This window comes from Schistocerca cancellata, chromosome 6 (genome assembly GCF_023864275.1).
Source record: "Schistocerca cancellata isolate TAMUIC-IGC-003103 chromosome 6, iqSchCanc2.1, whole genome shotgun sequence".
NCBI lineage: Eukaryota > Metazoa > Arthropoda > Insecta > Orthoptera > Acrididae > Schistocerca > Schistocerca cancellata.
Window position 1 is genome coordinate 142,490,471 of NC_064631.1, and position 15,127 is coordinate 142,505,597.

At 45.3% G+C, this 15,127-nt stretch overlaps 1 protein-coding gene across 1 annotated transcript in view; it reads right to left on the bottom strand.

The window, feature by feature from the left end:
* Nucleotides 1-15,127, bottom strand: part of LOC126190621 (macoilin) — a 178,980-nt gene that overhangs the window by 135,591 nt on the left and 28,262 nt on the right. Inside the window, exons 3-4 of the mRNA XM_049931034.1 lie at nt 5,151-5,277; nt 2,529-2,658 (exon numbers count right to left, since the gene is read on the bottom strand). Of these exons, the coding sequence (XP_049786991.1) occupies nt 2,529-2,658; nt 5,151-5,277 (257 nt within the window). The remainder of the gene's footprint in view (nt 1-2,528; nt 2,659-5,150; nt 5,278-15,127) is intronic.

A 15,127-nucleotide genomic window follows, 5' to 3' on the forward strand; every position in this document is an offset into this window, starting at 1 on the left:
TACCAACAATTAATTTTATATGATCATTCCACTTCAAATCGTTTCGCACGCATACTCCCAGATATTTTACAGAAGTAACTGCTACTAGTGTTTGTTCCGCTATCATATAATAATACAATAAAGGATCCTTCTTTCTATGTATTCGCAATACATTACATTTGTCTATGTTAAGGGTCAGTTGCCACTCCCTGCACCAAGTGCCTATCCGCTGCAGATCTTCCTGCATTTCACTGCAATTTTCTAATGCTGCAACTTCTCTGTATACTACAGCATCATCCGCGAAAATCCGCATGGAACTTCTGACACTATCTACTAGGTCATTTATATATATATTGTGAAAAGCAATGGTCCCATAACACTCCCCTGTGGCACGCCAGAGGTTACCTTAACGTCTGTAGATGTCTCTCCGTTGATAACAACATGCTGTGTTCTGTTTGCTAAAAACTCTTCAATCCAGCCACATAGCTAGTCTGATATTCCGTAGGCTCTTACTTTGTTTATCAGGCGACAGTGCGGAACTGTATCGAATGGTTTCTGGAAGTCAAGGAAAATGGCATCTACCTGGGAGCCTGTATCTAATATTTTCTGGGTCTCATGAACAACTAAAGCGAGCTGGGTCTCACACGATCGCTGTTTCCGGAATCCACATTGATTCCTATAGAGTAGATTCTGGGTTTCCAAAAACAACATGATACGCGAGCAAAAAACATGTTATAATATTCTACAACAGATCAACGTCAGAGATATAGGACTATAGTTTTGCGCATCTGCTCGACGACCCTTCTTGAAGACTGGGACTACCTGTGCTCTTTTCCAATCATTTGGAACCTTACGTTCCTCTAGAGACTTGAGGTACACGGCTGTTAGAAGGGAGGCAAGTTCTTTCGCATACTCTGTGTAGAATCGAACTGGTATCTCGTCAGGTCCAGTGGACTTTCCTCTGTTGAGTGATTTCAGTTGATTTTCTATTCCTTGGACACTTATTTCGGTGTCAGCCATTTTTTTGTTTGTGCGAGGATTTAGAGAAGGAACTGCAGTGCGGTCTTCCTCTGTGAAACACCTTTGGAAAAAGGAGTTTAGTATTTCAGCTTTACACGTGTCATCCTCTGTTTCAATGCCATCATCATCCCGGAGTGTCTGGATATGCTGTTTCGAGCCACTTACTGATTTAACATAAGACCAGAACTTCCTAGGATTTTCTGTCGAGTCGGTACATAGAATTTTACTTTCGAATTCACTGAACGCTTCACCCATAGCCCTCCTTACGCTAACCTTGACATCGTTTAGCTTCTGTTTGTCTGAGAGGTTTTGGCTGCGTGTAAACTTGGAGTGAAGCTCTCTTTGCTTTCGCAGTAGTTTCCTAACTTTGTTGTTGAACCACGGTGGGTTTCTCCCATCCCTCACAGTTTTACTTGGCACGTACCTGTCTAAAACGCATTTTACAATTGCCTTAAACTTTTTCCATAAACACTCAACATTGTCAGTGTTGGAACAGACATTTTCGTTTTGATCTGTTAGGTAGTCTGAAATCTGCCTTCTATTCCTCTTGCTAAACAGGTAAACTTTCCTCCCTTTTTTTATATTCCTATTAACTTACATATTCAGGGATGCTGCAACGGCCTTATGATCACTGATTCCCTGTTCTGCACTTACAGAGTCGAAAAGTTCGGGTCTGTTTGTTACCAGTAGGTCCAAGATGTTATCTCCACGAGTCGGTTCTCTGTTTAATTGCTCGAGGTAATTTTCGGATAGTGCACTCAGTATAATGTCACTCAATGCTCTGTCCCTACCACCCGTCCTAAACATCTGAGTGTCCCAGTCTATATCTGGTAAATTGAAATCTCCACCTAAGACTATAATATGCTGAGAAAATTTATGTGAAATGTATTCCAAATTTTCTCTCAGTTGTTCTGCCACTAATGCTGCTGAGTCGGGAGGTGGGTAAAAGGAGCCAATTATTAACCTAACTCGGTTGTTGAGTGTAACCTCCACCCATAATAATTCACAGGAACTATCCACTTCTACTTCACTACAGGATAAACTAATACTAACAGCGACAAACATGCCACCACCGGCTGCATGCACTCTATCCTTTCTAAACACCGTCTGTGCCTTTGTAAAAATTTCGGCTGAATTTATCTCTGGCTTCAGCCAGCTTTCTGTACCTATAACAATTTCAGCTTCGGTGCTTTCTATCAGCACTTGAAGTTCCGGTACTTTACCAATGCAGCTTCGACAGTTTACAATTACAATACCGATTGCTGCTTGGTCCCCACATGTCCTAACTTTGCCCCGCACCCTTTGAGTCTGTTGCCCTTTCTGTACTTGCCCAAGGCCATCTAACCTAAAAAACCGCCCAGTCCACACTACACAACCCCTGCTACCCCTGTAGCCGATTGTTGCATGTAGTCACACACAGGAGAATTTATTTTGACAATCTTAACTTGAAATTAAACACCAATTTAGTTCCTTTTTTCCCCAAAATAAATGACCATAGATATATGTTAACACACAAGAGTATATATTACCAATGGGCTGCAAATGGCCTGCACAAATCCAAGTGAAATGGAAGATGTTTGATATCTCGAAGTCGCACTGCTGCTTCAACATAGACAAACAGGAACCACAGAATGACAGTAGGCAAACAAATGCCCCTCTCTGAAAAGAAAAATTTAAGGTGTGTAAATCTACTTCTTTTTTCTTAATAATTTAATAGATTTCAGAATGGCTGAATCAGAAGACTTCAAACACACACACACACACACACACACACACACACACACACACACTTCATATGTATATTCAAAGACAAATCATTGCACCTAGTGATACTGTTAAATTTTTTAGTGCAGAGCAGCCATTAAAACAGTTAAAAATATCCAATTCATCTCTCCTTCGTTGAATACTTTTACTATTGCGCTACACTTATAACGTGAATAAAATAACTTTGACTGATAGATTATAGTGGTAAAGGGCAGTACTGTCGAATGTGGCCAGCCAGTCTTGACAAGGCTCCTGCACGTGCTTACAAAACAGGCACTCGATAAAGAACTTAGAATTGTCAGGTGACTGGATCTTACCATCTGACTTCCTGAAACATCTATCACAAAGTTATTTTAATCAGACTACACACGTCCCATGTCAAGGCAAATTCTAATGTAGGCACGAAACAACAATGTTTAAGATTATACACATAGGAGAAACAATATTCCAAGTTGCAATGAGCATGTACCATACAACATTATCGTGTAAACAGCACAGGAGCATTCCGAGTTATTAAAATTTAAATTTCACAGTACTGTTAAAACTATTCAAATAAAACATTTCAATATACAATACAAGCACATTGATACAATATGAAGACAGGCGAGGCAAAGAAATCTGTTACAAGCACAAATAACAATGACTGACCGCAAATGTTGACAGTTGCCATTAATAGGACATTGCAACATTAAATACCAACCACCAATTGTCCTACAATAAATTCAACTCGTAACATAAAATTTTCAGAAGTTAACTTCTAACCCTAACAATGTTATTTTATTTATTCGTAAGGCTCACAAGCAGTTTAAATTTAGAGGTATATGACATTAGTAATACTATACACAACAGCAGTAAGAAAATGGTGGAAAAAATGGCTGGTCCACTTCTCCTCCAACATCCTAGATAGTGGATCACTGTCCAACGAGCTAGAGAGAACAAAAATAGTGGCAATTTTGAAACAAGGTAAACAAGGTGACCACCCTGAATGTTTCACACCAATTTCCCTTTTGAACTGTACTTATAAACTCTTTGAGAGGCTCATCTATAATAGAATTAGCGGCTTCATTCTGGAACACATCCCAGCTGAGCAAGCGGGTTTCAGGCCACAGAGAAATTGCTGCGACAAGGTACCGGCCCTAACAACTTAGAGGCTGGTTTCCAAGAAAACATCAAGACATCTGTCACGTTCGTAGACCAAACCACGGCATATGCCACAGTCTGGAGAGAAGGGATGATACACAAATTACTGAAAACAATCCGATGGCGGAAAACTGTAACTCTCGTCAATACCATGTTAAACCCTAACAACAAACTAATATCTAATCAGAGATTGTTTCTGCATATTTCAGTTAATGATTCTTCCAGAAGCTAGCAAGTTCGCTTTCTTTTTTGTGTGTGCTTGTCAACGACTTAACACTTCTGCTTTTCCCTGAGTGGTTTCTTTTACTCTTAAAATATTCGGTTAATAATTTATTACAAAGACAAAAAATTATGATCACACTATCTGGGAATACAGTACAGTGGGACTAGCTTTATTTATGGAGAAACCAGGAAAGGTATCACTGTCACCAAACCATGCACAAGGTATTTAATTGACATCTATAACATAACATCTTTTGGATCCATGAAACTTCACCTATGGGTTTATTACAGTGAGTATCCAGCAACGCCTCATACAGTGCTTCGTGGAGAAATTTAACACACTGTCAAGGAGCTATGTGACTGAATATCCTTTGATGTTACTTCTGTCCTTTGCTGTATATTCCCAAGCTGTGACGGACATTCTGCTAGGTGGCAATCTATCAAGGTGGCCCTTAGACTTCCCTTACACTCACCAACCAATTTCAATACTTTTTTTAACATGTTTTGCAGAGCCTTAACATTTTACAATCTTTCACAAAGTGGATTTCTACTGCTACCATCAAAATTTCTTCCCTCCACCTAAGTAGCCATCACTTGCTCCAATACATGAAAAGAAGTAGATTTATGTTTTTTTAGGACATACGAGATTTGTTGCATGGCCTCAGTTATTCTGAAATAGTTTAATCATTCGAGCAAATGAAGTTCTCTTGGAGCGATCACAGTGGTAACTCACAAGTTAAGTGACAACAGCGTGGCATTTTAAATCAGAGCATATATCATCATTTGAAGTCACAATAATTGTAATATTGAATAGTTAGCTGATGTTTAATAGAAAAAGATAGACTTACAACATTTTAATCCTGCAAAACTTGGTGAACTCCTATACACGATTACTGTTTGGTCCTCGATAAAGGATGATTTTTGTTATTAAGTAATTGTATGCTGACTTTAATACAATAAACACAGCACTGTGTATTAATTTAGATAATAGGACGATCATTTACAAAGACTTGTCAGAAGCTTACCTGTGTGCCACACATATTGTACCCATACGTAAGTACTGGCGGCAAAAAAGAGCCAGTGAACTGGGATGAAGAAGAAGCAGAGCATATCTGACGTCACAGCAACACAAATAAAAAATATACAAAATGCCTGCAACAAAGAAAGTGGTTACAATTGAACTTTGGTAACTGGCAAAAGATAATTTTCACACTGATATAGTAATTGCAATGCTACCAAATGCTTTAAAAGTACATGACATAAAAAACTGCTCTTGAAATGAAAAACTGTATTTGTGTTAACCCTTAGCCATCATGACATTTTACACCTGCAAAACTCAGCACTCCACATTAGCTGGGGTTGACCATACATGCCTGCATGTTTCATGTTTTTAATGAAAGGAAATAACCATTTTGCCTTTTTTTTACATAACAAATTCAATTCCCCTTCTTTATTTGTTGTTTCCAATTTTTCCAGTGCTCTACCTTCTCCCTATGCCACCTGTTTTATCTTGACAGCCCTCTAAATTTATTACTTTATTCTTAAAATACAGTGAAACTTCGATTTTACATTTTTCACATTTCTACACCACAAATTCATAGCCCCTGTGAAAAACCTGTAACACCAATGCTAAAAATTCCTAGTAAAGTTTACCTCAATTTTAAGTTCTTACTCGACTTCTTGCTTGACTTCAGCCCATTTTCTTCCTATTGACATTTGATGTGACTGAACAAGTTACACGTGGCTCTTAAGACAGATGGTTTGTACCATGGGTGGTGGCAGAATTAATGGAATATTTTAGGCCCTTGTCGAGAGAGGAGAAGTGAGAGGGGAAATGCTGATGTAATCCACAATCGGTGTTGCCAACATAATTTGCAACATTTAGGTTCACTGTGCAATTATGATACGGTACACCTACTGCTAGACTGCAGCTGTAGTGGAGAAAGCAGACAGCCGACGCAAAGTGTCCCAGACTGAGCCAATACGTTGGTTGGTTGGTTGGTTTAAAGGCGGGAGAAGGGACCAAACTATGAGGTCATTGGTCCCTTGTTCCTTCTAAAACAATGCCACAAGTGTGAGAATAAAACAGATGAAACATATAACACAAAATGGAAAGAAAGGAAGAGCCACAAGAATGAATGGAAGGCAACAAACACTAACAGGAACAAAAGAGAACAAGAAAACAACAGAGGGACACTAGAAACAGAAGAGAGTAAAACATGAAAGCAGATTACAGTGGCTGGCAAACCACAAGAATAAAAAGGGAAAGCCAGCCACTCTGCAACACATTAAAACCTCCACCCTAAAACTAAAAGCCCTAGGGTGGATGACACAGAGGGACAAAGGACATGTGCTAAAACCTACATAGAAGTATAAAACCCACTCTCACGGATAAAACGTAAAAATAAAGCTGCTGTGGAGGCATTGTCGCCCAACACCGAAGTCAGGGTGCTGGGAAAGTTAAAAGTCTACCGCAGAGTGGCTAAAAGTGGGCATTCCAGCAAGAGGTGGAAGACTGTCATTTGGGAGCCACAGGTGGGTCCTCGCGGCGGAGTAGGTAACCATGCAGTAGCCACGTATGGCCAAAGTGGAGCCGGCAGAGGACAACTGATTACCTGCGAGAGGCCTGCATGGAAGACTTCCACACATCCATAGTCTCCTTAATGACACGCAGTTTGTTGTGTGTGCTGTTATGCTATTCCGTTTCCCAAAGCTGGAAAACCCTGCGGTGTAAGACAGAACGCAGGTCAGAAAACCCTGCGGTGTAAGACAGAACGCAGGTCAGCTTCTGAGATGCCTATCTCCAGAAGCAGTTTCCGCGTCACCTGTTTGGCCAGTCTGTCGGCAAGTTTGTTGCCAGTGATTCCGACATGTCCTGGGGTCCAAACAAACAGCATGGAACTGCGGGACTGTTCCAGGGCATAGATGGACTCCTGAATGGATGCTACCAGAGTGTGGCGAGGGTAGCACTGGTCGATAGCTTGTAGGCTGCTCAATGAGTAAGTACACAGGAGAAATGACTCGCCAGGGCATGAGTGGATGTACTCAAGAGCATGACATATGGCCACCAGCTCTACAGTGAAAACACTGCAGCCAACTGGCAAGGAGTGCTGCTCAATATGTCTTCCATGAACATATGCGAAGCCTACATGACCATCAGCCACTGAGCCGTTGGTGTAAACCACTTCAGAGCCCCGGAACACTTCAAGAATCGATAGGAAGTGACAGCGGAGAGTGGCGGGGTTAACAGAGTCCTCAGGGCCATGCAAAAGGTCCGGACGAAGCTGCGGCCGAGGCGTACACCATGGAGGCGTACATGAATGGACCACAAGTAGAGGTGGTAAAGGGAAAGATTCCAGTTCGGAGAGAAGGGAACGCAGGTGAACAGCAATTGTTAGCCCCGATGAGGGCCGCTGATGCGGGAGATGGACTGCCGCAGGCGGGAAAAGGAGATGGTAATTCGTATGCTCAGGGGAACTATGAATGTGTGCTGCGTAACTGGCGAGCAGTTGCGCACGTCTAATCTGCAGTGGAGGGACACCAGCCTCCACCAGTACGCTGGTCACCGGACTCATCCTAAAAGCTCCTGTTGCTAATCGAACCCCAGTGGTGCACAGGGTCGAGTAAATTCAATGCTGAAGGCACTGCCAAACCATAAACGACACTCCCATATTCAATTCGGGATTGGACAAGGGCTCTGTAGAACTGCAGCAGCGTAGAGCAATCTGCACCTCAATTGGTGTTGCTCAGGCAATGGAGGGCATTGAGATGCTGCCAATACTTCTGCTTAAGCTGATGAAGATGAGGGAGCCAATTCAACTGAGCATCGAAAACCTGTCCTAGGAATTGATATGTCTCCACTACAGGGAGTAGATCGTCATTAAGGTAAAGCGCATGTTCCGGATAACGGTACGACGCTGACAGAAGTGAATGACACACGACTTTGTGGCTGAAAATTGGAAGCCGTGCGCTAGAGCCCATGACTGCGTCTTGTGGATGGCTCCCTGGAGGCGCCACTCAGCAACAACAGTACTGGAGCAGCAGTACGAATTACAGAAGTAATCTGCATACAGAGAAGGTGAAACGGAGGGCCCGACAGCTGCTGCTAGACCGTTAATGGCCACTAAATTTGTGAAACACTCAATACAGAGCCCTGTGGGACTCCACTCTCCTGGATATGGACGGAACTATGGAAGTCACCAACTTGGACATGTAAAGTATGGAGCGACAGAAAGTTTTGGCTAAAAATCAGGAGCTGTCCCGGGAGACTGCACTCATACAAGGATATGATGTCTCCAAGTCGTGTCGTAGGCTTCACGTAAGTCAAAAAAGATGGCAATCAGGTGTTGCCGTCAGGAAAAGGCTGTTCAGATGTCAGACACTATGGACACAAGATTATCAGTGGTAGAGCAACCCTGGCGGAAGCTGCCCTGACATGGAACCAGCAAGCCACGTGACTCGAGGACCCAAACCAACCGCCGACATACCATACATTCCAGAAGCTTACACAGAATGTTGGTGAGGCTGATGGGCCGATAGCTATCCACATCAAGCGGGTTTTTACTGGGTTTGAGCACCGGAATGCTGGTGCTTTCTCGCCACTGCAATGGAAAGACGCCATCACAGCAGATCCGGTTGAAGATGACGAGAAGATGTCACTTTTAGTCAGACGAGACATGGTTAATCATCTGGCTGTGGGTGCGATGAGGCTGAGGAGCTGTGTCAGGGCAATGTGCAAGGGCACTGAGGAGCTCCCACTCTGTAAATGTGGTGTTATAGGGTTCACTGCAGCATGTAGTGAATGAGAGGGTGTTCCCTTCCTGCCGCCGTTTGAGTGTGCGAAAGGCTGGGGGGCTAGTTCTCCGAAGCAGGGGCTCGAGCAAAGTGCTCAGCAATCGCGTTTGCGTCGTTACATAACTCACCATTTATGGTAACACTGGGGACAGCTGTTGGGGTCTGGCATTTGATCTTTGCCCAGACTTGGGAAGGTAACGTGTGGCACCCAATGGTGGATACATATCTCTCCCAACACTCCTTCTTTCGTTGTTTGATAAGGTAGCGAACACAGGCACGGAGTCGTTTAAAGGCTATGAGGTGCTCCAGGGAAGGGTGCCACTTATGCCGCTGTAAAGCTCTGCGACACTCCTTAAATTGCTTTAGCGACTTCCAGCGACCACCAAGGGACTGCCTTACGCCTCGGGCACCCTAAGGAGCGAGGGATCGCGTTTTCTGCCACAGGAACAATTGTGCTAGTCACCTGCTCAATCATCACATCGATGTTACCGTGTGGGGGAGATTCAGCAGTGACAGCAGAGGTGAAAGTTCCCCAGTCCCCCTTATTCAAAGCCCACCTGGGCAGGCGTCTGTGCGTCTGACGCTAGGGCAGTGACAGGAATATGGGGAAGTGGTCACTACCAAACAGGTTGTTATGTGCTCTCCTGTGCATAGATGAGAGACGTCCTGGGCTGCAAATTGATAAATCAATGGCCGAGAAACCACCATGAGCCACACTGAAATGTGTGGCGGCCCCAGCATTTAAGAGGCAGAGGTCAAATTGCGACAGTAAAGTTTCGACATCTCTGCCTCGGCCTGTAAGAATGGTACCACCCCACAAGGAGTTATGGGCATTAAAATCTCCCAGAAGTAGGAAAGGTTTAGGGAGTTGATCAATCAGTGCAGCCAATACATTCAGGGGTACTGCACCATCTGAAGGAAGATATACATTGCAGACAGTTATTTCCTGCGTCATCCTTATTCTGACAGCCACAGCTTCAAGAGGGGTTTGAAGGGGCACATGTTCACTACAGACGTAACATAGGACATAAACACAAACTCCACCTGACACTCGATTACAGTTGCTACAGTTCCTGTAATATCCCTTATAGCCACAGAGGGAGGGGTCCGCATTGCTGGGAACCAGGTTTCCTGGAGGGCAATGCAGATAGCGGGTGTAAAGATTAACAGTTGCCGTAGTTCAGCCAGGCGATGGAAGAACTGCCACAATTCCACTGGAGAATGACATCGTGAGACTGGGAAGGCACGGAACATTCAATGAGGCAGTTTACGCCTCAGAGTCACCTGCTGCCATCGATTTATTGCCTGAGCAGTCTATATCCATTGTGTCTGAGGGTCTGGCGAGATCTAGGTCCTCAGCGGACGCCAAAATCTCCACCCCATCCTCAGCCGCAGAGCTTGTAGGTAACAGTGGTGACGGGTGCCACCGCAATTTCCTTGGTCTTAGGGGTTTTCTTTTTGGATTTCTCTTGCTGCTCCCTGGGTTTCCCTGGCTAGGAGGACTTCACTGGCTCAGTCTCAGGGACTGAGGATTAGCATGAAGCCCTATGATCAGCTGCTTTTGGGCTCTTCAGCCACTGGCGGGTGTCGTCTTTCCCACCAGAAGAAACCTGGGAAGGGAGTGATCCAAGGGACCCCCTTCCTAGCAACAGAAGACGAAGAAGACTTATGCTTCTCCGGCTTAGAATGGTTGGGGGGGGGGGGGGGAGTGGGGGGGGTTGCTCCCGAAGTAGGTGGTGCAGGAGCAGTAAGAAGGGAAATGCCTCCCACCATCAAGGGGGCAGGTGTAGTCTTCTGGCTCTGAGAGGTGATTGGGGCTGGCGGAGCTGATGGTGCCAGAACTGTTGTAGTGGTGGGGTAAGACGATGTCATACGCACAGGCTGCAGGTGTTCAAATTTTATCTTAGCCTCAGTGTAGGTCAGTCAGTCCAAGTTCTTGTATTCCACGATTTTCCTTTCTTTCTGGAGAATCCTGCAGTCAGGTTGACTCAGATGGGAGCCAGAGCACATGGAGTATTGGGATGTGATGGGCGTCTGCAATCTTGGCATGTGACGCTGGAAGTACAGCGGGAAGACATATGGCCGAACTTCCAGTGCTTAAAGCACCGCATCGAGGGAGGGATATAGGGCTTTACATCACACCGGTAGACCATCACCTTGACCTTCTCGGGCAATGTATTACGCTCAAAAACCAAGATGAAGGCACCAGTGGCAACCTGATTATCCTTCAGACCCCGGTCGGCACGCTGGATGAAATGTACACCTCACCGCTCTAAATTGGCGCACAGCTCATCGTTGGACTGCAAAAGAAGGTCCTTGTGAAATATGATACCCTGGACCATATTTCAGCTCTTATGGGACGTAATGGTTACAGAAACATCCCCCAGCTTGTCACAAGTGAGTAACTCCCGTGACTGGGCAGAGGATGCCGTTTTGATCAAGACTCACCCAGATCTCATTTTGGACAAGCCCTCCACCTCCCCAAACTTGTCCTCTAAATGCTCAAAAAAAACTGAGGCTTCATTGTCATGAAAGATTCCCCATCAACTCTCAAACATACAAGGTACCGGAGCGAATAAGATCTGCTGCCATCCTTAGCCTGACATTCCTCCCATGGTGTGGCCAGGGAGGGGAACGATTTGGGGTTGTACTTCTGTGCATTGAATTGAGCTCGTGATCACTTAGAGACTGCTGGTGCTTCACCACCAGCAAGAGATGATGGACTACGCTTCATCCCGTGTCATCCGCCCTGATGCCACCCACTCTGACCAGGGGCCCTCCCCACGGGCGCCAACTAGCTGCAGCAAAGGCCACCTAGCAGGATGGCCACTGCTGGGAGTCCCGATGCCCCAGGGGGATGGGCATCTACCCCTCGACATACGTGGGGAGTTAACGGCGAAGGCATCAGCAGAGCGATCCCTGTGTGGTCTTGGGGCTATAACCAACAGGGTACATGGTGGCCCCACCACAACAGACTGGCTACTGTGCTGGGTATCAGGTGCAAAGAAGTCCATGGTCATCGTCGACGCAGAAAACGACACTGCACAGTGCATGGTAGAAAATGCACCCAGGAAGGTGTCATCGTCCAAGAGATGGAGAATGAGCAGGACTGCATTGCGACGACGAGAAAGTGGGCTAAAGATCTCAATACACGATGGACATGATGCACCTTGTAAGGTGCCCTTCCACAATTGGCTCGCTCTTCGGGGAAAATTTTGAAGAATGGAGGTCAAACCCTACAGGGGCCATCACATAAAGGCCGAAACATGTGAAACTCCTTCTAATCGGCTCATACGACATGCAGGAATTCCTCGGGCCTATTCTAACCCAATACGTGATGAAGAGGCCCAGTCATCACTTTTTGCTGTGCCACATATACCCGAGTCTCATCTTTTTCCATGTATTTCCGATGTACTATAGCATCGAACTAAGTTTTCTGCAATGCCAAGGAATTTGTGGAAATGCCTTGTTCCTTTTACTGCTATACAGTTTTCAAATCTGGTTTGAAACATTGTTGTCATGTGCAGAACCACTTCTTTCTTAATCAGAAAATAGGTAATGCCTTTAATATTATCCTTGCAAAAGACATGCATGTCCTATACTGTGAGAATTTGGTCTGTGGTTGGTCCTTGTAGGCTGGCTTTACTTACTTCACGTTCTGTTGTACCTCCTACTCCATCACATGCATTTTTACCATGGCAACATGCAAAAGTGTGCCATTCAGCCTCCAACCCTAAGTCTACTTTGTGGTTGCACAGATTTGAAAAATGCTTTTTGTTCTTATACTGACTACTGCTTCCATCTGTAAAGTATATCAGCTTCTCAACCTTGGGAAAATTTTCTTTTATGTAATTTATTACATACTTTTGAAACACATGTACAGCCAAAGTGTTGTGCTCCAGAATGCAAATTGAAGAACTGCAAACTTCATCTTTCTCATTTTTAAAGTATAGAATAAATGCACCATGAGAACTTTCTTGTAAAAATTCCTGAAGGAAATGGGGAAGATGGCCTCGGAAGCTCCACATGTGGAGTGTACGGAGTGCTCCAGCAAGTGTCGTAGGCTTTGTCAAAAAAAAAAAAACCAGCCGTTGTCTGGTATTTCCACAAAAACTGTTCCATGACATGGCTTGACAAAGTGACCAGATGGTCAACTGCACAATGGTGTACTCAAAATCCACAATGCGCAGTGGTTAGTAAACTGCGAGACTAGAGCCACCATACCAGCCAGGCATGACTCATACGTTTCATCACCTTGCAAACAAAGCTGGTGAGAGAAATGGGGTGGTAGCTAGAACCAGCCTTAGGTATGGGTATGACAGTGGCTTCACACCAGCATATGGGAAATGTGCCATCCACCCAGATGCGGTTGTATGTATGAAGGAGAAAGTTCTCGCCCGCAACACAAATGTGCTGCAACATCTGAATGTTAACATTGTCCACCAGCCCTGGGGCAGAAGATCAGGATGTAAGAGCATGATCTAGCTCTCGCATGGTAAGGGTGGCATTGTAGCATTCACGATTCTGAGAGGAGAAGGTCATCACCCAACCCTCCTGCACTCTTTTCCAATGGAGGAAGGCATGGTGATAACGGGTGGAGTTCAAAAACCCCGCAAAATAGTGCTCAAGGTATTGGCGATAGCAATGGCGTCCACAATGACATCATCTGCTACAGTCAGGCCAGAAACTGGGGCATGGACATTGGTCCCAGAGAGTCATCGGAGGTTGGCCCACCCATTGGAAGAGGGAGTAAAACTGTTAAAAGAACTAGTAGGTTGGTTGGTTGGTTGGTTGGTTTGTGGGATTGAAGGGACCAGACTACTAGGGCCATTGGTCCCTTATTCCACGAACCTGAAACACCCACAAAGAATAAGAACAAACAATGGTGATGACAAGAGACAACACAGGACAAGAAAGACACAGACCAGAAAAAATGAATTGAAATCACACCGAGTGTGACAGTGGTTGGCCGACCATAGAAACAAAAAAGGAAAAGCCAACCACCAAGAAACACACTAAAAACTGCAGTCTAAAATTGTAGGCCAAAGGCCAGACTCAACACAAAAAAAGGACAAACACTTAGATCAAGCAATAAAAACCCCCTGCATGAATAAAACTCAAAACTAAATCTGCCATTGCAACGTCATCTGATAAAAGTGCAGGAAGCGTATCAGGCAGTGCAAATGTCTGCCTGAGCGGAGTTAAAAGCGGGCAGTCCAACAAGATGTGGACCACCGTCAAAGCTGACCCGCAGCGACATAAAGGTGGGTCCTCGTGGTGCAATAAATAGCTGTGTGTTATCCAGGTGTGGCCAATGCGCAAATCGGGAGCGGACCCCAAAGACCCCAACCATGAACCGTAGAGAGGATGTGATGTCGCCATGTCATATCGTATGCCTTCCGCATGTCAAAAAAGACGGCGACCAGATGATGACAGTGGGCAAAGGCCACACAGATGGCAGACTCCAGGCACACCAGATTATCGGTGGCAGAGCAGTGCTTATGGAACCCACCCTGAGACGGAGCCAGAAGGCCCCAAGAATCAAGTAGCCAACTCAACCTCCAGCTCACCATGTGTTCGAGCAACTTGCAAAGAACATTGGTGAGGCTAATGGGGTGGTAACTGTCCACCTCCACTGGGTTCTTGCCAGGTTTCAACACTGGGCTTACGATGCTTTCCCGCCATTGCGACGGGTACTCACCCTCAACCCAGAAATGGTTGTAAAGGTCTAGGAGGCGTCGCTGGCAGTCCACCGAGAGGTGTTTGAGCATCTGCCCGGGAGCCGTTTTAGGACAAGCGGCTAGGGCACTCTGGAATTCCCACTCACTCAACAGAGCATTGTACGATTCAGGGTGCTGCATGTGAAATGAAAGGCTCCAACGATCCAACCGCTCTTCCAGGGGGCGGAAGGCCAGTGGGTAATTCGCAGAAGCAGAACTCTGAGCAAAATGCTCCGATAAGCGGTTTGCAATTGTGTCGAAGTCAGTACAGACTGCTCCATTCAGTGACGCTGATGGGGGTCCGATAGCCATAAAGTCGCCCAATCTTGGCCCAAACTTGCGATGGAGAAGTACGGAAGCCAATGGTGGAGACATACCTTTCCCAGCACTCCTGCTTGTGTTGGCAAATGAGGTGGCGGGCTCGCGCACTGAGCCGTTTAAAGGCGATGAGGTGTTCCAATGAGGCATGCCGCTTGTGACGCTGATGT